The 27314-nt window shown below is 46.1% G+C and overlaps 2 protein-coding genes across 12 annotated transcripts in view; one reads left to right on the plus strand and one right to left on the minus strand.

The window, feature by feature from the left end:
* The window catches only part of Nek4 (NIMA related kinase 4), a 63379-nt gene that overhangs the window by 27284 nt on the left and 8781 nt on the right, over positions 1 to 27314 (plus strand). For 6 of the 8 annotated variants that reach the window (XM_052189999.1, XM_052190002.1, XM_052190003.1 and 3 more), the window contains one exon: positions 1950 to 2030. In XM_052189999.1, coding sequence (XP_052045959.1) covers positions 1950 to 2030 — 81 coding nt within the window. Of the gene's footprint in view, positions 1 to 1949; positions 2837 to 27314 lie in introns of those variants that run through there. The other 2 variants (XM_052190000.1, XM_052190004.1) reach the window with 1 other exon arrangement.
* Positions 11927 to 25550, minus strand: LOC127690568 (anthrax toxin receptor-like). Of its 4 annotated transcripts, none has more exons than XM_052190007.1 (10): positions 25196 to 25550; positions 23380 to 23451; positions 21198 to 21279; positions 21056 to 21089; positions 19449 to 19675; positions 19059 to 19139; positions 18935 to 18956; positions 14920 to 15099; positions 12606 to 12704; positions 11927 to 12177 (listed from the first exon to the last, which is right to left on the minus strand). In XM_052190007.1, the coding sequence occupies exons 1-10, from the start codon at positions 25477 to 25479 to the stop codon at positions 12107 to 12109; spliced, it is 1152 nt and encodes a 383-aa protein (XP_052045967.1). In that variant the 5' UTR covers positions 25480 to 25550; the 3' UTR covers positions 11927 to 12106. The 4 variants fall into 4 exon arrangements, with proteins under 4 accessions (XP_052045967.1, XP_052045969.1, XP_052045968.1 ...); XM_052190009.1 differs by having other exon boundaries at positions 11927 to 12190; XM_052190008.1 differs by lacking the exons at positions 11927 to 12177; positions 12606 to 12704 and having other exon boundaries at positions 13689 to 15099; positions 19449 to 19517; positions 19596 to 19675.

Genomic DNA, 27314 nt, shown 5'->3' on the forward strand with positions numbered 1-27314 from the left:
CTCTTGTACCCAAATTTTATTTGATGTTCTTTTTAAAGATATTTTTATTTAGCTTTGAGTATTTTTATTTTGTTTTATATGTATGGTTGTTTTACCTGCATGTAAGTTTTTTGCATCACTTCTATTCCTGATGCCCTTGGAAGAGGGTTGGAATCAGATCCCATGGAACTGGAGTTAGAAATGGTTGTGTGCCTGCTGGCAATTAAACCTGGGTCTTCTACAAGAGCAGCCAGTCCTCTTAACCACCGCACCAATTTCCCAGCCTTTGTTGAATAAATGTTCTTGAATAAATAATTTTTATAAATAAATATTCTTGAATAAATATTTTTCTCTTTTAATAAATATGTAAAAAAAATTTTTTTTAAGATTTATTTATTATAGCTAAGTACACTGTAGCTGTCTTTAGACACTCCAGAAGAGGGAGTCAGATCCCATTACAGATGGTTGTGAGCCACCATGTGGTTGCTGGGATTTGAACTCAGGACCTTCGGAAGAGCAGTCAGTGTTCTTAACCACTGAGCCATCTCTCCAGCTCCTTTTTTTTGATTTTTAAAACACTTTTTAGAGCTGGGCGGCAGTGGCACACACCTTTAATGCCCAGCACTTGGGAGTCAGAAGCAGATAAATCCCTTGAGTTTGAGGCCAGCCTGGTTCACAGAGCAAATTCCAGGATGGCCAGAGCTACACAGAGAAACCCTGCCTTCATTTTTATGTGTATGAATGTCAGTCCTGCTTGCGTGTTTGTCCGTGCACCATGTGCATGACTAGTGCACACTGGGTCAGAAGAGGGCATTTGATCCCCAGGAGCTGGAGTTCTGGACAGCTGTGAGCTGCCTGTGGGTACAGGAAATTGAACACAGGTCCTCTCCAAGAACAAATACTCTTAACTGCTGAGTCACCTCTTTCTAAGATTGTATTATTGTGTGTGCATAAGAATGCACATGCATACATGGACATACCATGGCAAATGTGGAGATTAAAGGACAATTTTTTGAGAATTGGTTCTCTCCTTCTACTGTGTGGTTTCTGGATATTGAGTCAGTGCAGGTGGTTGGTCAGGCTTCTGTGGCAAGTGCTACTCCCTGAGCTGCCTTACTAGCCCTGACTAATATTCAGTCATGCAGTTTGCCCATAGGTCCTGTAGGTGCTGTTTGTTTGTTTGCTTGTTTTGTTTCTCAGTGATGGGGATAGAACCAGGCCTTGTGTGTCTTTTCAGTAGGGTTTTAAAAGATTTCAGTAGTTCTTCAGACTTTTTAAAAGGATGTGTTTATGTGTGCAAGCAGGGCTTTATTCATGATCTGTGAGTGCTGTACCACTCACTGACAGTTTTGAAGAGTCTAGGACATGTGTTTTATAAAATAGCACTTGGAGCTGGGAGGCGGTGGCAGGTACCTTTAATTTCAACTGCTAGTATTTCACGCCCCGCCCCCCATATGGTTTCCTTTTTGGTATTGTTGGAAGATAACAAAATCAGAAGTGTAGAGAAAATGAAGTCACGTTTAATGTGCGACTTAGCAGAAAGAGACAAAACACAGAGAAAGGTAGAAGTGGCTGGTCTGCTGATTTGGCTGTTTTTAACGTTCCCAACCCAAGGACTGCCCATCCTCTAACATCCTCCGCAACCCCCAGCTCTCCGTCTTACTGGGTCAGCTTAGGTCATGAATACTCTGGAGCCTGAGACTACCCCTCTGCCCCTTTCTGTGGGAACTCAGTCATGTAGCCAACTGCCTGCAGCTGACTTGTCAGAGTTTTGGGACCAGCAGGTGTCAGCTGCCAGGCAACTTTGGGCTTAGAGCTCCTGGTCATCTGAAATGGTGAGCTCTGAGGCTCCTCCCACTGAAAACAGGCTCATGGCTCAATTCTTACAGTGTGACACTTACGAAAGCCTTTGTTTAAAGATCACAGGAACTACTTTAATGTACTGATTTTCTCATCTGTTTCTCAAATAGGCACGATTACAGGAGCACATGGGAGACAAGTATACAACTTATAGTGTGAAAGCTCGCCAGTTGAAATTTTTTGAAGAAAATGTGAGTTTTTGAGATTTGTTCTAACATGCTGCCAGAACTAAAGATCTATTTCAAAGGTTTTTCATCTTAAAAAAACAGAAACAAAAAACAAAAAGCCCTGTTTCAGTCATTCAGAGACTGATCACCATCCTTTGTTTGATATCTCCTTGGAGTCTTTTTACTATAAAGAACTGAAAGAGCAGACTAATATGAAACAAGTTCACAAAAGAAAAAATTTGAATATCATATGTTTATGAGGAAAAATGTTATATGTTTGTTACTGTTTACTGAGCCTTAAGACAACTTTATATTTAGTTTATTTTTTTAAAGATATTAACTAAGATATTAGCTTGAAATGGGGCCAGAAAACATTGGATTAAATTATACTACAGTGATAGAAGCAACAAGAGAAACAAACGATGTCTTGTGCTGGTGCTTGCTACCATTGATAACCTTAGTGAGTAGTTGGTGTTTATTTTGTAATATCAATTCACTATTCTGGGAATAGAATTAAAGAACATGAGATTCAATGTTGCATTTGAACAACTGGTTTTTTTTACACATCAATGGACTTTTAATATTTTGATTTAATCTGAACCTTAGTGGTTGTTGTCTTTAGATTCGTAGAACTCTTGTTCAATCTAAAGTATAGCTTTGTAAGTCATTATGACTTGACATGTTTGATTTCTTTTTCCCATCAGCAAAAACATTCTCTTAAACATGAATTCCTCTTTCAATTAAGCAATGTCTAAGTCTAGGTCTTTAGTTCTATTGGATGCAAGTTTGTCTTTATGTACAATAAAGTGTCGACTGAGCTCCCACTTTTTTGTTTGTTTGTTTTTTTGTTTTGTTTTGTTTTTTTGGGGTTTGGTTTTTTTGAGACAGGGTTTCTCTATATAGCCCTGGCTGTCCTGGAACTCACTCTGTAGACCAGGCTGGCCTCGAACTCAGAAATCTGCCTGCCTCTGCCTCCCAGACTGCTGGAATTACAGGCATGTGCCACCACCACCCAGCAAGTTCCCACTTTTAAAATGTATAACTGTAAGGCTGGGTGCAGTAGGTGCACACTTACAATCCTGGCACCTGAGAAACAGGCAGGTGTTTAGCGCTAGCTAGCCTAGATGAGAAAGTGAACTCAAGGGCAGCTCAGACTACAGAGACCCTCAGCTCAAAAAGTCCTAATTGTGTATCACATGTTGTATTAGTTATTTAATAAGTCATATCCATCTAGAAAGATTTTTATAAATAAAATACAAGTTGTAGTGGTTTGAATATGCTTGGCCCAGGGAGTGGCTCTATTTGGAGGTGTGGCCCTGTTGGAGTGGGTGTGGCTTTTTTGGAGGAAGTGTGTTATTGTGGGTATGGGTTTTAAGACCCTCATCATAGCTGCCTGGAAGCCAGTCTTCCCCTAGCTGCTTTCAGATGAAGATGTAGAACTCTCAGCTCCTCCTGCACCATGCCTGCCTGGATGCTGCCATGCTCCCATCTTGATGATAATGTACTGAACCTCTGAACCTGTGAGCCAGCCCCAGTTAAATGTTGTCTAACACCTTGCACCCCCCCATACCTGATCCTGTTCCTCTTTTCCCCTCCTGCTCCTCTCTCCCATCTAGATCCCTCTCTCCCTCTGCCTCCCATGATTATTTTCTTCCCCCTTCTATGTGAGATTAAAGCATCCTCACTTGGGCCTTTCTGTTACATTTCTTACAGTCTGTGGCTTGTATCCTAGGTTTTCTGTACTTTTTGGCTAATATCCACTTATCAGTGAGTACATACTATGCATGTCCTTTTGGGTCTGGGTTATCAGGATGATATTTTCTAGTTCTATCCATTTGCCTGCAAAATTCATGATGTCCTTGTTTTTAATAGCTGAATAGCATTCCATTAAGTAAATGAACCACATTTTCTGTATCCATTCTTCAGTTGAGAGACATCTGGGCTGTTTCCAGCTTCTGGCTTTTACAAATAAGGCTGATACGAACATAGTGGAGCACATGTCCTTGTTTTATGGTGGGGCATATACCCAAGAGTGGTATATATTCTGAGGAACCGCCAGATTGATTTCCAGAGTGGTTGTACCACTTTGTAATCCCACCAGCAATGGAGGAGTATCCCTCTTTTTCCTCATTCTCTCCAACATCTGTTGTCACCTGCACTTTTTGATCTTAGCCATTCTGATTGGTGAGAGATGGAATCTCAGGATCGTTTTGATTTGCATTTCTCTGATGACTAAGTGCTTTAAACATTTCGTGTAGTGTTTCTAGGCCATTTGAGATTCTTTTGTTGTGAATTCTCTGTTTAGCTCTGTACCCCACTTTTTAATTGGGTTATTTGGGTTTTTGGAAGTTAACTTCTTAAGTTCTTGCCCCCTCTTGGTTTGTTTGTTTGTTTGTTTAGTTTTTTTGAGACAGGGTTTCTCTGTGTAGCCCTGGTAGTCCTAGAACTCACTCTGTAGACCAGGCTGACCTTGAAATCAGAAATCTGCCTGCCTCTGCCTCCCAAGTGCTGGGATTAAGGCATTCGCCACCACTGCCTGGCAGATGGGAGGTTTTTAATAACTATTTCTATTTCCTTAGGTGTTATGAGACTATTTAAATCATTTACCTATTTTTAACAATGGTATGTGGTTTCTGTCTAGAAAATCCTCTATTTCGTCTGTTTTGTTGAGTAAAGACTTTTGTAGTAGGTTCTGATGTTTTTTGAATTTCCTTACTTTCTGTTGTTCTGTCTCCCTTTTCATTTCTAATTTTGTTAATTGGATACTGTCTATGTGCCCTTTAGTTAGTTTTGGCTAAGGGTTTATCTATCTTGTTGATTTTCTCAAAGAACCAGCACTTAATTTTGTTGCTTCTTTGTTTCTAACTGGTTGATACCAGCCCTGAGTTTGACTACTTCCTGAGGTCTACTCCTCTTGAGTGTGTTTGCTTCTTTCTGTTCTAGAGCTTTCAGGTGTGCTTATTAACTTGCTTTATGGGACCTCTCAATTTCTTTATGAAGGCACTTAGTGCTATGAATTTCCCTAAGACTGCTTTCATTGTGTCCCATAAGTTTGGGTATGATGTATCTTCATCTTCAAGGAGAATTCTATAAAATCTTTGATTTCTTTATTTCTTCCCTGACCAGATTATCTCCCCCTCAATTCTTTTTAAGAGACCAAGTGGTCCTGGGGGGGAGATGGCTGGGCGGAGGGTGTCCAGGCCGTAAGTATGTAGCCCACTCTGTCTTAGGATCTACCTCTGGGTCCCCAGCCTTACCCGCCGTAGGGTTACCTTGTCATCCTCAAGGCCCCATGTCTAGGTTGGTCAGGGGACAGAGGAAGTTGCCTGTCATTGAGAAGGCTACCTTGGGCGGAATCAACTGACCTCCAGACAAGCCCAGGGATGAAAAATGGGAACTGAATGCTTTATTTTAGAAGATTATGAAAATCGAGCCTCTCTGAGGTCAGTGTAGAGGAGACTTCTTCTTGGTAGCTCGGTGCCTTCGGATCCCGGCCTCTCCAGTCTCCAGTGATGGTATTGAACTGAAAGATAATTCTTAGGCAGGGTAGAATCTATTTGTGATTTAATGAAGTGGGTTACCCGTTGAAAGGCCCAGGGGCCAAAGGAAACCAATAGCAATAGGCCTATAAAAGGCCCAAGGATAGAGGTTAATAGGGTGGAGAGCCACGGGGACGTGGAGAACCAGTTTTTATACCAGGACTCATGTTGTTCCCTTCCTTTTTGCGTTTTTCTAAACTTTCTTTTACTCTCCTCAGACTGTCATTTACCAGTGCTGTTTTATCAACATAAACACAGCATTCTTCTCTGAGGGCTGCGCAGAGCCCTCCTTGTTGAAGGAAGAGCAGATCAAGACCTCTTCTGTTCTGTAAAACTACCTCTGACAAGGAGGCCACAGAATCTTTTAAGTTGGCTAAGCCATCTCTGAGTTCAGCCAGATCCTTATCAATGGCAGCACTGAGCGTGTAATAGTGCTGTCGATTTTGTTGAGAAGTAACGAGGGAGGCAGTGCCTGTGCCCGTCCCGGCTACCCCTACCCTAGAATGACGGCAAGGGTGATAGCCGATACAGGCTCTCTCTTGGCTCTATGGGGCATCTTGCTTCCCCATTCCCAAAAATTCAAAAGATCTTCTGGCTCATAAATGCTAAATTTGGGTACTAATTGTATCAACACACAATAGTCTCTTTTACTTATAAACTGAGAGGTAACCAGAAAGGTAGTCAAGCCAGTGGAACAGGCCAGATGAGTATAATTTGGGGCTAATAGGTAATCAGAATGTTCGTCAATGGCAACTGTGTGGTTGCAGATTTCTAACAATTGCCGAGGTGGAATCATGTTCTTTCCTATTATACAGCTTCCAACCCCCGAAACTTCGGTAAGAGTAATCTCTAGAGAGGTGCCAATGAGCTCCTTTGAGTCATTGGTATAGGTAAAATTTCCAAAGAGGGCGATACCCTCATAAAAGGGTGGGGAGGCTGAAAAACACATCCAGCATTCTGTATATCTGGTCGAGTTAAGCTCTTGTTCCTTAAGAAGCAGAACAGAGGCAGAGGCATTGAGGAGGGAAAGAATCAGCTTGGAAGAGGGCATAGGGCCCGGGGGTACGGTGGGCTGAAACAAGGTAATTGACGGGGCCTTTCCTGGGGCTCGTGTGGCTGAGAGACTCTTAGGCCTTGAGGCTTCCTTAGGTGGCGGGGGGCGGGGGGGCAGATCATGTAATTGAGGGTTAGGTCCTATGGAAGCTCGATGTATATTGGGGATATTCTTTGTCAGTTTTATTGTGAAGGTCAATCCAATATCTTCCCCACTCTTATAAAGTTGCAATCCCCACTCGGCCCCACGAGAATGTTGCCAATCATAATTTTTCCCAGGGGCTGTGAAAGATATTACGATGGTATTGCACCAGTTTTGACAATTCTTGTTGAAAGGCTTAGGGCCAGAATCTAACTCTCCCTGAGGAGGGTTTTTCCTTTTTACTGTAATAAGGTCCCAAGAGGAGGAGGGCTTCCAATAAGTATCGCCTGTGGTCTCACAGCCCCAGGTTGCACAAAAATAAGACTCATCATAGCCACATTTATCGCCCAGAGAACGATCTCTATGAGTAGCCCCAGGGCATACATAAATAGAGGCATATTGTAGCCATGAGCGGGTAACTGCATTGAGGCATGCAGGATTTTGGCCCCGGGTTCTATCATCTGTATTTGGCGGTGCAGCCTGTGGTAAATAATGGCTAGGTACCCCCCAATCAGGGTGGGCTCCGAGGGCCAATTTGCAAAGGTCTACCTCTAATGGAATCCAGGGTATTTGGGCTGCAACCTTGGAGGTGGAGTTAGCAATATCCCCAGCCTGATTTATGATGAGCATGTGTAATTAAAGACTCGATAGGGGCTCAATTGGGGGCTCACCCTTCTGAGGGTCACCATTAATAGGAGAAGAGGTCCTGCGGTCCAGGAGATGATCATCGTTCTGTAAGAGAAGACGTGACCTTTCTCAGGCGCCACCCTGGAATTTGTTATAAGGCTTTATCAATCTTTCAGGGAGCCACCTGGCTCCTCCTTCTTTAGAATTGTAAATGCAGGCGGACCCTTTTCCCCAGATGATAACAGGGTCAGGCCCCTGCCATCTCCCGGATAGGGGGTCTTTCCAGAGGGCTTGTGCATAGTCCATGTTTGTTGTAGGATGCCATAGGTGATCAGCGGCAGAGCGCCCTTGCTTATCTAGAGTTAAGAAGTTTAAAACAAACAGGGCATGGGATAGTAGGAGCTTAGCATTTCCTTTGAAAGAATAAAGGGTTTCTTGAGCGGTGAGCTTTAACAAGGTGTTTTTAAGCGTTTGATTGGCTCGCTCAACAATTCCTTGACCCTGGGGATTATAGGGTATGCCTGTAATATGCTTTATTTGTATTTGTGAACAAAATTGCTTAAATTTTTGGCTGGTATAACCAGGTCCGTTATCTGTCTTAAGTATTTTGGGTTGGCCCATAACAGAGAAGGTAAATAACATGTGAGAAATAACATTTTTTGTGGCCTCTCCCATTTGGGCAGAGGCGCATAAAAATCCACTAAAGGTGTCAACGGTCACATGCACAAATTTAAGTTTTCCAAAGGAGGGAACATGAGTAACATCCATTTGCCAAAGTTCTCCGGGGACAAGGCCCCTGGGATTAACTCCTAGATGCGGCTCAGGAAGCAATGTTAGGCAGTTTTTGCAACTCTTTACAATTTGTCGAGCCTGTTCTTGGGTTATTTTATATTTAAGTCTTAACGTTTGAGCATTCAGGTGATGAAGGGAATGAGCCATCTGAGCCTCTCGAAGTGAATCGGTAAGGGAGGCCAATGCTATTAAGCGGGTAGCTTTATCAGCCAAATCGTTTCCCTTAGCAAGAGAGCCAGGTAGGTTTGTATGGGCCCTTATGTGTCCTGCAAAGAATGGGTTTGTTCTAGCCCTTATGTGTTGTTGTATCTCAAAAAACAACGAGAAGGGCTGTATAATGGGGACAACTTCAAGAACTTGGAGGGCTCTGACCACATAATGGCTATCTGAATAAAGATTAAAACTTGTATTAATTGTTTTAAATACCTCAAGGGCGCCTTGCAATTCCACTAATTGAGCAGAGGCATAGGGCGTGTTAATATGAGAGGCCTGATTTCCAATGACAAAGGAAGCCCTTCCATTTTTGGACCTGCCTATAAAGACAGTTAGGGCATCTCTTATAGGTTTTAATCGCGTAATTATCGGGAAAACAAAAGGGGTGTTATGAAGAAATTGTAATAATTTATCCCCCGGTAGGTGGGTATCAAACTTCTCTTGATAGCTGGATAATAAAACAGTCCAGTCATCATCTCTCTGTTGTAGCCAGGCAAGCTGCTCTTGTGAATAGGGTGAGATGATTATCTCTGGATCGCGGCCAAAATATCGGATAGCTTTTTTGAGCCCCAGAAATATGGCCTGGCAGACTAGTGAAGGGTAAGTAGGGAGTATCTTAGGGTGAGTGGCTGGTAGGTGAACCCACATAAGTGGCTGCCCATCCTGCCACAGAAGGCCAGTTGGTGTAAATGTTGTTGTAAAAATAATCAAAAAAAGATTTTTGGATGGGTCAAAATATCCTATAAATTGTTGGCTAATAGCCTTCTCCACTAGCTGTAAAGAGCTCTTAGCCTCTGGGGTCAATATTCTAGGGGAAAGAGGATCAGCGTTGCCCTTTAGAATGCCAAAGATAGGTTTAAGATCACCCGTGGTCAGCTTAAGATATGGTCTGAGCCAATTAATATCACCTAAAAGTTTTTGAAAATCATTTAAGGTCTGCAATTGTGGTTTTCTGATTGTTAACTTCTGGGTGCAGACAGTAGTGGGCCCAGCCCTGAGTGTTAATGGACCCCTCGTGGCGGTGGCAAGACACTTGATCTCTCCTGAATAGTCAGCATCTGTTATAGAAGGGAGTATGATGAGGCCTTGAAGGGAGCTTGAAGCTCGTCCAATGATCAGAAAAAACATTCCAGAAGGTGGGGGCCCAAACTTTCCAGATTCTATAATAACAGTCCCTTCCTCGGGGGTTATAACCCGGGTGGTGGATGAACAGAGGTCCAGTCCAGCGCTCCCTGCTGTAGCCCTAGATAGGGTGCCATCATTGGTGTCTGCTCTAGTATCTGGGGGTGTGCTGTGGCCTGAAAGTAAGGGCCCCGATATGGGGCCCTCGGCCCGTTTCCCGAGACCGCAGTAAAGGTTTGTCCATGAACATCAATCTTAGAGCGGCATTCGTTAGCCCAGTGCCTGCCTCTCTTGCATCGGGGACAGATTCCTGGCGGGGCAGGTCTTATAGCCCCTTGGCCGAGGGCAGGATCGGGAGCCTGCCCAGGGGAGCCACATTCCCTAGCAAAATGACCAGTCTGTCCGCATCGAAAGCATTTCTTGCTCTTTGGTCGGCTAGAGTCTCCTATCTTATGAAAGGCGGCTCTGATAGCCATGTTGATGGATTTGGATATCTGAAGTGAAAAGGGATCTACATCACCACAGAGTTTAATCATTCCTGAGATATCTAGGTCCTTGGTTTTGCCTCATAGCACGGCTCTGTACGCCGGGTTGGCGTTCTCAAGGGCTAGCTGCTTAACTAGGAGCCCTTCACTCTCATTCGGACCTAAGATCCTTTCTGCCGCTTCTTGCAATCTCCCCACAAATTGAGCATAAGGCTCCTGGGGTCCCTGAATTATTTTAGTTAGAGGGGTAGTAACTGTCCCTGAGGCGGGGACCGCTCTCCAAGCAGACTAGGTGGCTTGCGCTGTCTGTCCAAGGATGCCAGGCGACAGCCCTCGTTGTTTTTCCTTGGAGGTGAATGCACCCCTCCCACATAGCTTATCTGCTGTCCAGGAGGCAGTTTTACTTAAAGGATTCTTTCTATTTCCGGCAGCAAGGTTTTCTGCTTTGTCAATGAATTCTGATTTCCAAGTTAAGTATTGTCCTCTGCTCAGGACGGACTGCACTACCTTAATCCATTCTCCAGGTGTTAAATATCCAGACCCTGCGAGCCCTTCTAGTATGGACAGAGTAAAGGGTGTGTTCATGCCGTAGTTTTTTACAGCCGAATGCAGTTCCTTAATACTCTTGAATTTGAGTTTTTTGTACACGGGACGCGAGGTCTCATAGTCCCCTTGGTCAGATTCTTCTCCCCCAGAATCCTCAGCAACCTCATCATAGTCCTGCTCTTCCTCAGTTTCTTGGTCCTCATCACTGTCTCTTCCTATCTGGCTCGGATTCATTTCTGGTTTGTCTGACGCGTGCCCTGGTCATGACTGGGAAGGTCAGTTTAGACTGATGTTTCTTTAAAGGGCCGGACGGCTGCTTATTCAGGGGATTCTGTCCTTTTCTCATGGTTTCTTGTAAGTTCTGAATTTCTAGAGAAAGGCCTCCTAATTCTTGCTGCAATTGTAAGACCTGCTTGAGCCCAGTAATTTGCGCCTCGAGAGCAGCCTTTGTTTGGGTTATTTCATCAACCACCGAGGCCGGCAAAGACATAAGGGGAGCTGATGGCATCGGAGGTAGGTAAGGCGGGGGCCGAGTGAATCCGGGTCTTTGTGTGAAAAAGACTCGAGGTTCTCGGGCTCCGTCACCGTACCTCTCCTCTAAGTACCTGGCAACTTCCTCCTCTAACTCAACTTCGGAGGTTGGGTCCAATTTCAGGTCTAAGGAACGTTGTGGGCTGCGCTTGTTTTTAAATATACTTCTAGGAATTTTGGGCTCCTCCAGTGAGTGTGTAATCTTTGGAGGAGGGTCCTCTGTGTCCTCGGGCATCTCTACAATCACAGAGGGACATGGAGAGCCGCCTTTGCTTTTACGTGATGGCGGTCTTGAGGCTTGCAGAAAGTCGCCAGCAACAGCTAACAGATGGGCGCTTTCTCCTCCATTTTCAGCATCTATTATTATGTCCCGTATAAGGCCCCAGTAGCTAAGGAATGCATCAGACACTGGTTCACCTGTTTTCAAAAGCTTATTAATCTCCTTACCAACCCTATTCCACGTTAGCGGGTGAATGTCAGGTCCACATAAAATCAACCAAGGGCATTTTTTTATCAAGAAAGCAAAAGAACTTAATTAAATCCTTTTTCTTAACTCTTATTCCTCTCTCCCTGAGTGTTTGCTTGATTTCTCCTATAAAACAAGCTTCTTTCGATAGTTGCTTCCCCATGACAATCGGACGACAATGTTTGGTCACTCACCTGCCCCTGCAGCGATGCAGGGTCTGTGGGGTCCTTGAATCTTCTTCCCGGGGTTTCTTCTCCGTCATCCGGTAGTTGACCATGCTTCGGGTCCCTGTTCGGGCGCCACTGTAACCCGTCCCGCGGGTCAGTTATTCCAGGGTTCCGAAGGGGTGCTACCTGAGGGTCAAGAAGGGGGGGAGAGAAAGAACGAGGCCAGGCAGAGAGGGGTTCAATTGTCGAGGCCTCGTTTATTGTTCTGGGGTACACAGGTTTTAAGGCTTTCAGGAGGGACATGCCTCAAGGCAAAGACGAAGGAAGGGCAATCTTAGCAGTTTCAGCAGGAAGAGATAAGGGTCCTCCGGTGGAGACAACAGGTGTTTGCATAGGCTGGAGCTTGCCTCAGTTATCTCAGGACTTCCTTCCACCGCAATTATCTGAGTTGGCGGGTGATGATGCAGGCAGGACCATTCTGCAGTTATCTAGAGACAATGGCTAAACCGATGCCCACGGGAGAAGCTCTTGTTTGCTTTTCTCAGGGCCTTTTCCCTGTCAGCCAAAGTGAGGGTCTCTAATGGCTTCCCACACTTAGTCTGGGAATGCTGCTCTGTAGACTCTAGGTCCTGGTATTCAGCTCTCAAGAAGACAGGCTAAATGGATGCTGCAGGGGTCAGGCCAGCATCGTGCCAGCCTCTAGAAGCCCTTGGGAACTGAAGGGTTTATTATTCCCCCATGCTTGTATAAAGGGAAAACAGCTAGGCCGGCTGCTTAGTCCTTTTCCTTGGCCTATGCTGCCTTTAGCTCCCCATACCTGTTGAACATGGTCAGCAAAGGCAGTAGGCTTGGCTGACTTAGGGAAATGGTCCCGTGTGGTAATAGTGCACCCCAGAGGTACCAAGGGGCTACTTACCAACGACTCTGGCGTCATTGAACGTGAATCTGCAAATAACTTGCTTTACGTCGTTTGTGTTGTTAAACCCATGTCCGTTAACATTTACTTGGTAGGTGTCTGCAAGAACAACATAGACTCGTTGGGGCGAGGAAGAGCAGGGAGCAGGGTTCTCCCTAGTCTCACCTTTCACAGAAGGCTGCCCTGAAGATGGAATTCTCAGGTGCCTTTACGAAAGAGCCCCAGTGTCTGAACCATCACCCATGGGACTTGTAGAGGAGGCAAATCCGCATCTGCTGTCACTGCACTTCTGTGCTAATGTAGCCGGAGGGGGCTTGCATAGCCTTACTGTGATCCCTGACCCAACAAGTCCAAAGTCCACAAGAGAGTCCCAGACTGTTCCAAGCTAGACCAGCTCAGCTGAAACCTTCCTGCTCTGAGACCTCATGCACTCCTTAATCAACACGGGCACGGTAGCACAGCTAGGGCCTCCTTTGCACAAGGGAGGGGCTAGTTCCCTACCTGTGGTACCATTGAGAATGAAGAATATCATTTTTCCCCCTGTGATCTATGGTGTGGAAATACAGACCTCAGGAGCTGGGACTGGGACAGAGAGAACAGGTCCAGTCCCTGACACCTTAGAGAGTCCCTCCCAGGAGCTGGACGGTCTCAGACACAGGGCCAGAGGCCAGCACCTTCTTCTTCATTCTCATCTTCCCCATCACTCTGGGGATTAGCAAGGTCTTCTAACATCAGAGGAGCAGTTCCCTGACGCTGACACCAATATAGAAAGGACACAGAGAGGACAGCTGACAGGAGGTTCTGCAGGCAGGACTCCTCCACCCTGTCCTCATTTGCTTGCAAGGCTACCTTGCGGCCCGGGTCTCATTCATTCCTGTCCCCCATGCCTTTCAGTGCCTTAGGGTAGTTGATTAAGGACTCTCTTTACAAGGTTCCTCCCCAGACTCCATAGCACACAGGTTGACTTTGGTGCGATTTCAAGCCAACAGCTAATTCTGCTTCATTTGGAGGTACAGGAAGCCTTAGGATTCCCTGGAAGTGACGGGTCTCCTCCTCCTCCTCCTCCTCCTCTTCCTCCTCTTCTTTCTCCTCCTCCTTTACTTCTAACTATGAAAAACTGCTTTAATGAAGTTGCCTCTGAGTCCACAGTAGATACAATTAAAATTTTTGATTTTGCAATTATTTTTAATTAATTACCTTCCCAACTGCATTTTCCTATCCGTTCACTCCTCTAGCCCCCACCCATGCCCCATCTATTCCTTCTCCATTTCTCTTCAGAAAAGAGGAGGCCTCCCGTGAGTATCAACCAGCCGTGTCATATCAAGTTGCAGTAAGACCTGGCTCACCTTCTCCTGCTGTAGCTAGACAAGGCAGTCCAGTCAGGGGAAAGGGATCCAAAGGCAGGCAGCAGAGTCCCCGACAGTCCCTGCTCCTGCTTTAGGAGTCCCACCATAAAGATCCAGCTGCCCAACTATGACATATGTGTGGGATGCCTAGGTTATGTCCCACACATGCTCCCTGGTTGGCGGTTCCATCTCTGTGAGCCGCTATGGGCCCAGCTTAGTTGATTCTTTAGGGTTTTTTTTTTTGTGGGTGACAGACCTGGTTAGTACTTGGACAGTTGGCAGGTATTCCACAGTTTAACAGGTCAGTGGCTAAGCTAATGTCTGCAGGCGCTTGTCGCCTTGCTTCAGCCCCAGCGAGGGAAGAGTGACAGCTCGTGTTTTACCTGGGCTTTGTCTCAGTTGTCTAGACACCGAGGCCTGGGTGATTTTGCTTTTGTCTTTAACCCAGAAGCATGCCTCCCTTCACCCGTCAACACAGCAGGCTTCGGAGTCTTCCACATGGGGACATGGGGAGGGGCAGGAGCAGCCTAGAGCCAATGACTAGGATGCAAATATGAGGACCAGCTTCTGCCTGTAATGTCTACCAGCCTCTAGATGCTACACCCGCCAACCTAATGCCCCAACTTATTTCTGTCCACCGAAGAGCACACTGCAGCTCCCACATACGTGGCGCCACTTTGCCTCACATAGATGCTGAGGGGAACACAGCTCAATGTGAGCACGGCCCTGTCATCTCAAGCCCGGGGCCTTGGGCTCCCACTGAAAACAATGGAGGCCAGGACTTAGCTGCCTGAGCTGGCAGGCAGAAGAAGACCTAGCTGTTCCCAGTGGGAGACAGAGGCTCAGGGCTTCCTGTAGAGTGCAAAGTTCTAGCAACTCAGGACAAGTCTGTATGCAGGTACTGGCAAAGCAAGACATCCTTCCCTCGGAACCAAACGTGCGTGTCTTTGGCACACTGATGCAGGGACCTTGTGATAGATGGAGGTTGTTCTTGTCAGTTCTGGTCCTGGAGGTCAGGTGTTGGCCATGACAATGCTGCGGTGAAGTAAGCAAGGCTATCTTTGTGGGTATCTTTTCCAGGCATAGGTGTTTCCTCTTGTTTCCAGGAGCAACATAGATGCCCACTGTGCTCAAGGGTTCATTTTCACCTGTGGACATGATCCCCCACTCTTCTTAGCCTTATAATGACACCTTTTGTTTTGAGATAAATAGGTAGTAACTGCATGCACATCCCAATGTTATCACAGTGTGTGCCTTCCATGCGTACATGATACTATACCTAAAGCACAGCCACTCCATACATGCTCACCCCCCCCAGCACCATCATAGATGCACATACATCATATGCACATATTATATGTACTGTGTTCCACACACATACTAACTATAATACATATTATAAACTACATGTGCATGTATGCTGCCTAAGGCATATGTAACCATAACATATAAACACCCAAACACCATGTTCCCTTTAGAAATATTACATATTTAATCACATATATCATGTATAACACACACACACACACACCAAGTTCTTTACTATCACATACGTACTTACAAATGGACATATTCTATGCCCTACACAAAGCAACACACATGATTTATTCCATACTCACAGTTGTAAAAATACCACAGATATCACATATACTACTCTGATATACCAGATAACATAAATGCATGTCACAAATCCCATAAATATATACTACACACCACATACTACATTAAGACTCATACATGTAGCACATGCCATATAAATACATCATGTGGTATATACACAGTATCTACCCTCCACACCATAATACTCCACACCTCAGAACCCCACACCAACATACCAAGCACAATTACATATCAGACTTTCTCCCCCCATGCCTGCTTGAGCCACTCCCTCCGCAGCCCTCCCAGGGTCCTATCATGTCACATATACCACACATTTACACATGCATGGTTCACATATATCCACCAAAGCTCACTTACCACGCACAAGACACCTCTACCAGGCAGCCCACAAACACCACTTATACTATAAATATTCACGTCCCTCATATTAAACCACACATGTACCTCCTTCCCATAATATTCTCCCAAGACACATTACATACATACGTATAAACCTTACCATAGAACTGTTGCATTTAGATTTTTCTACCTACTGTTAGGTCTCAAACCCAGGACAAAAAATGAGGTGCCTATTTAACATAGCCCCTTCCTCTAAACTTCTCCAGCCCAGGGGCTGGGCTGCCCTTCCCCCAGATGCCCTTCCCTATGTAATCCAACCATTTTGGTTACTCGGCCCTTTCTCTGCCCTTTGCCTTCCTGGCTCTTGGTCTGGCCCTCTCCTCTTCCCTCAGATGGCCCAGCTCAGCCTGGTCATGATCGCTCTGGACTCTCCCAGATGTCCCTGCCTCTGACTGTGCTTTCCCTTTTATCTACAATAAACTTTCTCCACCACCATATCTAGGAGCAGTCATCTCCTTTTTTTAAATCCACTTACAAAACATATGCAGCACACAGAGGACATACACTTGATACAAACTACTCCAAGTTAATTTTCCATACTTATACTATAAAAAATATTATGCGCACACATATATTCCTCATACACGTGTGTACCATTTATGTCACCAACATGCACATGCACACACAATCCAAATTTCCTACCCACACACATTTCTGCATAGAAATGCATGGGCACAGACTGCCCTCAAACAGTGTATAAATGTATTAATTACTTTCTCATTACTGTACCAAAGTGTCTCAAACAAGCAACTTAGGAAAGAAGGGGTTATTTTGATTCACAGTTCCAGGGTACAGGCCATCATGGAAATCCAGCCTGTGTCAACTCTGACTGGAACCATTGGGTTCAAAGGGCTTACCCTTTCAGCAGGCAGCCTCTGATTCCTCCAGCACACATAGCTTCTCTTTGGGTAGCTCCACCGTATTCCTGCAGCTTTCTTCAATGGATGCCCCGTGGTTCTAACATCTCTAAGGTGCTGGGGTCTCCATTATGACATAAGCTTCAAACAAAGACCTATTAGGGTCTCTTCTCTCTGGTACTCTGATCCTGCTACAAATTGGGTGGCCTAAGGACCTCTCAAAAGTCCTTGTTACCTCAATCCTGCATCTTGCGTGTCCACAAAACCAGTGCCATGTGAATGACACTGTCAAGTTCTGCTGTCAGCTTGGGATGAAGTTGAGTTCCCTTTGGGACAAAGCTGTAGTGGCATCTATAGGTCTTGGTTGCTGAATCTGAGAAAACACTTCCCTAGAAAGTTCTTTTTGAATTGGTAATCTCTTCTGAGTTCAAGCTCTTTTTAAAAATTTGCATTTCAAAAGGTGAACCAGTTTATAGGTGGTGGTGGTGGTGGTGGTGTTGGTGGTGGTGCTGGTGCTGGTGGTATCTTGCCCTCAGGGTCCCTTTCCTGTTGTCCTTGTTCTGAGAGGATTTCTCTTTAAAGATGCTAAAGGATGCTAAGGACTTTAAACAATTCTCAATGGTGTTTTCTCTTTACTAGCTGTTTTACAACCTTAAAATCCTCCCCCATCTTGTCAAATACCACATTTTTTTCTTATCTTTTTTGTTCCCGTGAATCTCTTTTGCAGTCCTGGTTAATAGTGAGACATTACCATGACACTCACTGGGTGCTATTTTTTGTCTTGAGATTTCTGCTGTCAAATAGTTTAGTCCTTGGAGTTTGAACACAGCTTCACTCAAGCTCTTGAGACACAAGCACAATATGGCCAGAGTTCCTGTCAGAACACACCATGAGTGGCCTCTACCCAGGTTCCCCATGGACTCCTAGGCCTCCACTGTAAACATTTCCCTTGACACACTGGTTTCCCAAACTTTTCCTAGAACAACTGTTGGGGTTTTGTCTAAGCTCCACCCCACACCTACCTGGCAATAGCCAGGTATGCCCCGCCCCAGAGATCTGGCCCACTATAAGAGGGGCTACTTGCCTCTCCTCTCCCTCTTTGCTCTCTGCTCTCCCACACTCTCTCACCTCTCTGCCCCTGGGGCTCTTCCCCCCTCCACATGGTCATGGCCAGCCTCCACTCTCTCACTCTCTCTATTCTCTCTCTCTCTCTCTCTCTCTCCCACTAACTCCCATCCCCTACTCTGAATAAACTCTATTCTATATCATGTCTGTGTGTGTGTGGTCCCTCAAGGGCAGAGGTGCCCAGGCAAGGGCCTGCCTGGACACCTTCCCCCACGCCGCCTAGCCACACTCATCTAACCCCCTATACTCTCCTTTTAAGCCCTTTCATCCTGGTGCTGAAAGTCCTTTCAACAACCCCTTAAGCTCTGCTCAGAGCATTTTCAGCTTTTCTGTCTTAAAGTTCCAAACCTTGGCTCATTTTCTTTCCTACCAACGATCTTCAAAGGCTCAAGAATGACACGATTCTGTAACAGTCTTACTCCTGATACCAGTTTTCTGTATTACTTTTTCTTGTTGCTGCCAGTCAAAATAAACTCAAAGGAAGGGCTTATTTCAGTTGGCAGTTTTAAGAGTTCAGTCCGTCGTGGACTGGGAGAAGTCATTTTGTCAGAAGCTTGAGGTTTTTGCTTATCTTATTCCATAGCCATGAGGAGAAAGAGAGATGGATGCTGGCAGACGGCTTTTCTTTTTGTCTACTCAGAGTGGGACCTCCAGTCATTGGCTTAGGCCGCCTGTATTTAGAGTGGGTTTTCCCCCTTCAATGAAGCCAGTCTAGAAACTTGCTCACTTGCTCACGGTCACTCTAAGAGGTTTGCTTTCTAGGTAATTTTAGACTTTGTCAAGTGGATTATCAATATTAGTTGTCAAAAAACACAGGTCACATCTTCCACCCACACCATGGAGATACCACACACAGGCTGTGTGTTCAGTGCACGCCTCACACATGCACGCACTTGTGCACATTACAACACACACACACACACATGTGCTTGTATTTCTGAGCTCTGCCACCTGCCCAGGACCTCTCTGTCTCTGTCCTTACCTTTAGCACACACGAAGGTAGGCTGCACAGACAGTATTTCAGTACAGGAATTGGAAGTAAGCTGAGGTAGGCCTCAGGGGATGCAGGCAGTGTTTCCTCAGTCTTCCATGCCCCACGTACTCACTGGGTCTATAACTTTCTCCAGAGCAGCGAACCCTTCATCGACTCCAAAACAGTGATTTGGGTCGCCTGCAATATTCACCAACTGTGATAGGAGAAAAATAATTGGCTCGAACCTCAGTGTGAGGAACTAGAATTGTGACATAACAGGTTCCCAGACTTGTGACAGGAACTGTTGCCCTGGAGCTGTGGTGATACCAGTGCACTCGCTGGCTTTCATTTAGAGCCCAGCCTTAAGGAATGGGAAACTCTCTGGCCCATTCAGTGTAAGGGGTTTGCTTACTTAATTTTAACCTTTGGGTAGGTGAGCATCCTACCCTCTTGGTATTGTAAAGAGGGCTTTACCATCTAGGATACTCAGGGGCACTGCACTTGGTCACTGGGTCTGAAGTACCTGTTGTTTGCTATACATAAAAACACCCACGGTGTAAATGATTGCTCCCATTTTTCGGGCTCTTTTGGCCTGAAAAGAAAGAAAGGCACTGAAAATAAATCCCCAAACACCAGAGGCAAAGCGCTGATCCCTGTGGACTGGACTCACCTCTTCTATCGTGTCAACATATGGCTTCAGTAGTAATAGCCCGTCAGTCAGAGCAATAATCACACTGTTGACTTTGCGGCCTACAGAAGAAACAAGTGGGTGGGCTGGGAGGGAAAGACCCTAGGGCTTGCCTAGTGGTTGAGGCTGCAGATTCAGCATGGTCCTCTGTGGTAAGGCTGCTTGTTCCTTACCCTTGGTCTTAGAGTGAAAAGAAGGCTTTCTTTACTAGCTAGTCTACAGATATTTGGAACCCTACCAGCAGACCTGGCCTCTCCTCTCCTCCCTGTGCTATGAACCTCTGTCCTAAGGGCAGTCTAGTTATTGAGCCATAAGCCCAGTCTCTCCCTGGGCAGGTGAGGGGACAAGGAAGGCCTTCCTTACTGAGGATGCCCTAGTGAGACAGGTAGAGTCTGGGGCCAGTGTTTTATACATCCTTGGGAACAAGTTAGTAGGAACAGGAAGCCCAGAAAGTCAAGGCCTGTCATGAGTATAATAAAATTGCCTTTTAGACATGTAAAAAATAGCTTAGGATTCCCACCATACCCAAGGATGCACCTGATAACCAGAACTCTGTGACATCACTCACCTAAGACAACCAGACACAGTCCTAGAACCCATGATACCCACTGGAAAGTATATAAGCAGAGACCAAGAGCAAATGCTTTGCTCTGCACATCTGGAGAGATGCCACCTTGATCTGCCTTGTGACTGGAGAGTCTCCTCCAGGATCCTAACCCTCAAATCAGAGACATCTGTTAAAGACTAGACCTGAACTTCAGCTAAGATATAACCATACAGATAAGCAGCCTTGGGGAGATAGGCTTAGATGTTAGGAATTCAGCGTGTGAACGTCATGTGATGACACTCAGCATAATAACATATAACTCTCATTATATTAACTAGGCATCTAGTTAATATAATCTACCTTCTTGCTCACTGAAAGACCACACTTCAGAAAGCCTTAGGCAGGACACCCAATGACATCTCATCAAATTTCCCCACTGGATTCTACATATTCTAGACATGTACTAAAGGCCTGTAATCCACAGGGACACAGATCTTGACTGGGCATGGTTGATTCATGGGCTTAGGAAGCTGACCAAAAAAAGTAAGAGATAGAGAGAAGACTTGAGAGCCAGAGGAAAACTGAGCCCTGGCGTCCAGGCCCAGGCTTCTCAGTCTGTTAGCCTCTCAGGCTCTCTTGGTTCTGTTGGCAAGCATATCTGTGGGCCAAGGACCAGTGAGAACACAGCCTACAGGTGACCACACGCAGCATCCGGCTGCCTCAGAAGCATGCTCAGAAGCACAGAGTGGGGTGCTGTGTTCAGAGGGGCCTGCTGTGCAGGGAGAGGAGCACTGGTTTCAACAGTCAGACTTGAAGAGGTCCAAGATCTGCACATAGACCCAGCAGGGAACTGGACTCCGTGGGCTCCGCCTCGCTGAAGGGAAAGACAGCTCACCTCGCAAGTTGGTTCTTCGGATCTGTTCATTTGCCTGGTGGAAAAAATGAAAACAAACAAATACAAAAACAAAATAGCAATGGTGACACAGTGAGATGACCCCAGAGGTCTTCTAGGCAGGGCCCGCTGTAGGTGTCTGTACCTTTTTCAGTCCTTTCTGCATATGCGTTAACCCCAGAGGCTCTATGTTCTTAAGCACGAGAAGGCCCTTATTGATTTTGTTTCTAGAGAGAATAAAAAAGAAAGGTGGCATGGGGGGCTATCGACAGCAGCAAGATGTCTCCCAGTCATCCTGTGGCCTCGCTCACTGTGCAGACCCCTGACTTAGGGAGGTCACCAGATAAGAGGCATCGTCTTTCCTTTCTGAGTTGGACCTTTCTCTGACCTTGATGGGACCCAGGGGAAGGTTCAATTTTCTTTGAGTTCGTTTACATTATGGGTTACCCAGACCTTGGAGATTTGGTCAGAGACCTTGCCTGTTAACTCCTTGGAGAACAGCTTGGAATACGCATTTAAACTATGGATTCTGAGGGGGGTGTCCACATTCTAAATGGGCAAAGTAATGCCAAAGTCACTCTCCTTCTGGGCAGTCTGTTCTTCACTGGGTAGGGCTGAAGGGGCCATGCAAGCCTGCTGTGTTACTGACCAGTACCTATTCCCACTGTCACAGGGCTCTGGCTTGACTCCCTTCCCTCTAGTCTGCCAAAGGCAACGGCCAAACTACTTAGATATGAGCCCAACCATGGATTCCACAGAGAGTCAGGCCTTCAGGACTGTCCATAAGGCATCTGTGTTGCTCTCTAGGCTAGAAGCAATATGGCCTGTCCAGTGTTATTAAAACAGACAGAACACACTGAGGGGAGCAGGGTGGGGCCTGATGGTCATTCTAGGACAAGATAGGTGGGTATATGAGGTTCAGAATAATCTGATGTGAGAAGGTTAAGCAGGCATAGCAAGGTGATTCACAATCAACTCAAAGGCGGCTTCCTGTTGGGGAACAGAGAGGACATGCCAGGGTTGAGCTTTGAGGGCCCTATGCATGCCTGGCCCAGGTATACATCACTAAAAGATGACATGATAATGTTCAGCATGCCCAGTGGGGGTCAAACCAGGGATTTCTCACTCCAGTTCTGCCCTCCTCCGTTGGCCAGCACAGCCCAGTCCAGCTCACCCTATGTACAGCCTACCTCTTTCTCTCTGCCCTGCCCATAGCCTTCTCCCATCTCAGCATCTACCCCTCTCTCTGGCCCTAGAATCTATCCTGATTGGCCTAGCCAACCATCTTCTACAGTGTCTATCTCAACCCTCCACCCCGGCCCAGACTCAATTCCTCCCCTCAGCCCAGGACAACCCCTTGCCCTGCCGAGCCTCTCCTATGCTCTGCAGCTCTGCTGAACTCCCTGCCAGAGTCACCCTCAGGAATTCTCTCTGCCACTCGAATCTAATCAAGTCTCTCCAAAACCAAGCCACGAGATTACACTAAGCCATGCCTTACCTGGACTCTGGAGAGACAGTCTCTTCCCCTGCCCTACCTCCCAGATGGACCTGGGGTGCTATTTATGTCCATAAATTTAGAGACTCTAGTCTCCTCTTTGAGGCTGACTGGTCTCCCTTAACTCTCTGCTCCTGCTTTTTCTCTAGGACAGAGGACAGAGGTTTTTCATACACTCAGACACCCCAAACCTAGATGTCCCACTCTTCTTTCCATTTCTCTAACTCTGGATGGAATCTCTGGAAGAGCACCCAAAGTTGACCTTCCCTCCCTCTCAGTCAAAATCCCCAGCTTCATACCTCTGGGATTCTTGGCATAGTAGTTCTGAGCTATCTCTTTATGGCTACCTGTTCCCATACCTTCCTGTATGGTGACTCAGTAAAGGTGACTCATGACCCGTGGTGAAGCTTCCTTACTTATGATCACAAGGTCCGATGTGCCCCGCCCCCATACTCCGCTACTTCCCTTGGGATTTCCCAACCGTTTCCCTGCTCCACTTTTCCAAGCAGAGAACATCTTGTTCATAGAAGACTATGCACAGGCCATTATTCTAAAGGTACTAACATACATAGCTCACCTGTGTCCCATCTGTTATTCTAGACAGGACATAGGTAAGATTCAGGAGTGGAGAGCTTCTAGAAGCATCAGGTCCATTCTGCTTAAGTACAGGCTCAAGGCTGCTAGTAAACTAAGGCTGGGGATCAATTTGGGTACATGAGCTCTCTAGTAAGGGCAATGCTAAGAGATGCCAGAGGTCTCTACAAGTCCTCTTGTTTCCTCAAGATCCCTGGACACTAGGCTATCTTCAGGATTCAGAGGAATACCTGCCTACCTGTCCGAGGTGAGTGGCAGGATAACCTCAGCCTCTGTCGAGTAGGTTATGATGGAGAGCCGCAGGTTAGGGCTGGAGACAAAGCAAAACCACTGAGAAGCCAACATACAAGATCAGCCTGCCAGGGAGCAGGCAAGCACCAAGTCCCTGCCCCCACCCCATCTCTGATGCATGGAGGACATTCAGAGGTAAGGACTTAAGGCCAATTTGGCAAAGGATTCTAAAGCCCATGGATAAACACATGGACCCACAGGTCCACAGAAGAGTGGTAGGACAACCCTGATTCATCCCATACTTCATCTCTCTTCTATTCCCCACCCTCTGACCCTTTTCCTTTTTCATATATATATATATATATATATATATATATATATATATGTATATGTATATGTATATGTATATGTATACACACACACACACACACACACACGTGCTTACATCTGAATAAGCAAAGAGGCTCCCATACTCTCCAGTGGGGGCGTCCTCATCCCTGGACCCTGATATCAAATTCTTTGCATCTGTAGCTACTGTCTTTGTTGGGGTTTGACTGCTGTGAACAGACACCATGACCAAGGAAACTCTTATAAGGACAACATTTAACTGGGGCTGGCTTACAAGTTCAGAGTTTCAGTCCATTATCATCAAGGTGGGAGCATGGCAGCATCTAGGCAGGCATGATGCAGGAGGAGCTGAGAGTTCTACATCTTCATCTGAAGGCTGCTGGTGGAAGACTGACATCCAGGCAGCTAGGGTGAGGGTCTCAAGCCTACATGCACAGTGACACACCTACTCCAACAAGGCCATATCTAATAGTGCCACTCCCTGGGCCAAGCATATACAAACCATCACAGACACCTTTCTTCACATTCCAACTCAAGATTATTCTCTCTCTCTCTCTCTCTCTCTCTCTCTCTCTCTCTCTCTCTCTCTCTCTCTCTGTCTCTCTCTCTCTCTCTGTCTGTCTGTCTCTGTTTCTCTCTGTCTCTCTGTCTCTGTCTCTGTCTCTGTCTCTCTCTGAGAAGCCCTTCACATACATACCTCCCCTTCCTGTCTCACTATGAGTTAGAGTAGGAAATCAGATCCCCTTGGCTTAGCATGAGGTCTACTATGACTTTGTCCCCAACCCACCCATGGTCCTCCTCTTCTAGCCTTTCCTGCGTTATCTTGACTCCCCAGTCTAGGGGATCACTCATTTACAGAAGTTAACTGCTATAGTTTGAATTGGAAACATCCCTCACAATCTCATGTTGAGCCTTTGTTCTCCATCTGGTGACACTCTTTTGTGTAGCTGTTGAATATTTAGATGGTGCTAGATGCTTGAAGAAGATCAAGGGCAGACCATTAATAGTTGTAGCCCGGCCCCTGTCCCTACTGTTTACTTTCTTCTTGGTGTATCATGGTGTGAATAGCCTTGGCTACATGCCTCTCTTGCCATGCCTGTGAAGGATGGACTGAAACCTTCTGAACTTGTGAGCCATGGATGCTTCTCTTAAGTTGTGTCTGATAAGAACTGTGGTTTTTAATTACACCTGACCCCATTCAGTTTCTCACCTTGAGGACTCAGGTCACATCACGGTTTCTCTAAGACCCTGAAACTTTTCTCTGAGAGGTTTTGCCTTTTTCTTTGTCTTTCCCCAGCAAGCTCCCCAATCCACTCCTCTGGCCTGAACATCCTGTACTAAGTGTCTATCACCACACTGTGCCCCCAACTGTTAGCACATCAGCCTGGGTCTACGCTCTCTCTCTCTCTCTCTCTCTCTGTCAGAGGGATACTCCCTTGAAGCCCAGAGGAGACTACAGTCAGAAGAAGCCATACTTTGTGAATTTCTTCACCAAACCCTCTACAAAAGAGTAAATGTGGATCCAGTTGTCTCCCACACTGCCGGATCTGAAGACAAAGGAGATATATGTTAAGGTGTGACACAGCTTTGTCAGGCAGGCAGGGAGGGTAGTGTTAGCCTCCCTAGTCTTCCAGTCTTTCATCAGTTTTTTTTTTAAGCAACCTGCTCCCTTGTTACTGCTGCAGACCATGGTAAAGCATGAGGAGAGGTGACTTTCATCAGGGCCAGTAGTGAACAGAAGGTAGCTAAACAGTTTCATCTACTGGGACTGTGAGGTCTCAAGGACTCACGGAGTCATTATGAAGCAAACAGACATAGATGTGGGAAGGGAGATTAACGGAGAAGGGAATTAATAGGGGGATAACTAGTAATGAAATGATAAAAATACATGTCATACATGCATGAAAATAAGAGAAAAATACAGACAAGCCAAATGGCTAAAGTCAGGAGATCAGGGCAAATGTGATTTCCAGTTTATAGAAATTTAGAGCACACTACAAATTTCTGTATGCCAAGAACTTTGGATACTTAGATGGGACAGTGACAGAAGCTCTGAGGCCCTCTGAGGTTCATGTCCCAGTTCCCATTCCCTCCCTTGACAGCTAAGAGGGGTCTAAAAGCCATTTCAGCTTGCCTACCACACTGGGGGGAAAACAGGATCTTCACAGGGTTCGAGTTGGGAGAAAGAAGCTTCACCCTTGTGGCCATAAACAAAGGCTACTCTGGACAGCAAGGCTGGGAGAGTGCCCACAGGGTCAGGGGTGACCTCTGTAGAGTCCGTCTGTGGGTAGTTGGCAGGAGTTAAAAGGTACTTCCCAGCAGTCCGTAGGCCTGAGGGTCATGATGACCAGATCCAAGTCTAGGTAATGAGGACAGAGCCATCCAGGAGGCCTGTTGGTCTCCCTGCATTCAATAAGTCCTTGAAGGCCGCCTACTTCCTGAGGTCTGATTACAATGACCTAGCCTGTCTGCAAAGTATGACCAACCAGTGATGCCCAAGGAATATCTAGGGACAGCGCAGGAAGGTAACTTACTTGTCCAGGACGAGGTAGAGGTCGAAAACACCTTGGCAATCGTCTCCTGGTTGGTTGAACCTGGGGCACGTTCTGCCTCATTTGTTCCATCTGGTTTTGGTGGGGACTTCTGAATCCTTTGCCTAGGCTGTGAAATAGTTTCCAGCCAGGACTGTTGTATCGGATGCTCCTCCCTTTACAGTGGGAGGAAGCAGCAGGAGAAGCAGCAGAAAGAATGCCAAAAAAGGCATGGAGGAACTGTGGGTCGTCATATTCTTGGAATTTCACTAGCACAGGATGAGGTAGAGGTCGAAAACACCTTGGCAATCGTCTCCCGGTTGAACCTGGGGCATGTTTTGCCTCATTTTTTCCATATGGTTTTGGTGGGGACTTCTGAATCCCTTGCCTAGGCTGTGAAATAGTTTCCAGCCAGGACTGTTGTATCGGATGCTCCTACCCTTTACAGTGGGAGGAAGCAGCAGGAGAAGCAGCAGAAAGAATGCCAAAAAAGGCATGGAGGAACTGTGGGTCGTCATATTCTTGACTCCCTGAAATTTAACTAGTACTTGAGGTACTATGGAAAGTCACATGGACTCTTTTCCCACCACCTCTGCCTGAATTTAGGGGTGAGGATCACTGCCTCTAATCTATAGCCAGGCGGCACTCTACCTGGTATATATTCAGGGTATAGGATCCTGGGAAGCAGCTAACTGCTCTGGGGTATCCTTCCCCTACCTTGGGGTAAAATACTGTAGGGTTATGATGGGACAGGGAGGTTGACATGGTGACTTTGTGACCTTTCTCTGTGCTCATTGCCTTCATGCTGACAATGCCAAGAGACAGTCACAGGGCCTTTGCAGGAGTCTCAGATGAGGACTCCTTTTCTACATTGCAGCTCTTCATGGGGCATTTTTTGGTGACCACCTCAAGGAAACCATATATTTTGTTAACTGAAAAGATGACTGAATTCACCAGTTATTTTTTTTTTCAGGGTTGTGTCCACGGACCCCATCCCCCCTTTTTTTTCTTTTCTTTTTTTTATTCGATATAATTTATTTACATTTCAAATGATTTCCCCTTT

This window comes from Apodemus sylvaticus, chromosome 8, assembly GCF_947179515.1.
Source record: "Apodemus sylvaticus chromosome 8, mApoSyl1.1, whole genome shotgun sequence".
Lineage (NCBI taxonomy): Eukaryota > Metazoa > Chordata > Mammalia > Rodentia > Muridae > Apodemus > Apodemus sylvaticus.

Coding starts and splice junctions, on each gene's coding strand:
- LOC127690568 (XM_052190006.1), bottom strand. CDS start 25,479: ATGAAACTGTTTAGCTACCTTCTGTTCACTACTGGCCCTGATGAAAGT. Junction 21,090..21,197: donor TGCAGAAAGGACTGAAAAAG/GTACAGACACCT, acceptor TTTTTCCACCAG/GCAAATGAACAGATCCGAAG. Junction 19,676..21,055: donor CCGAAGAACCAACTTGCGAG/GTGAGCTGTCTT, acceptor TTTCTTCTGTAG/GCCGCAAAGTCAACAGTGTG.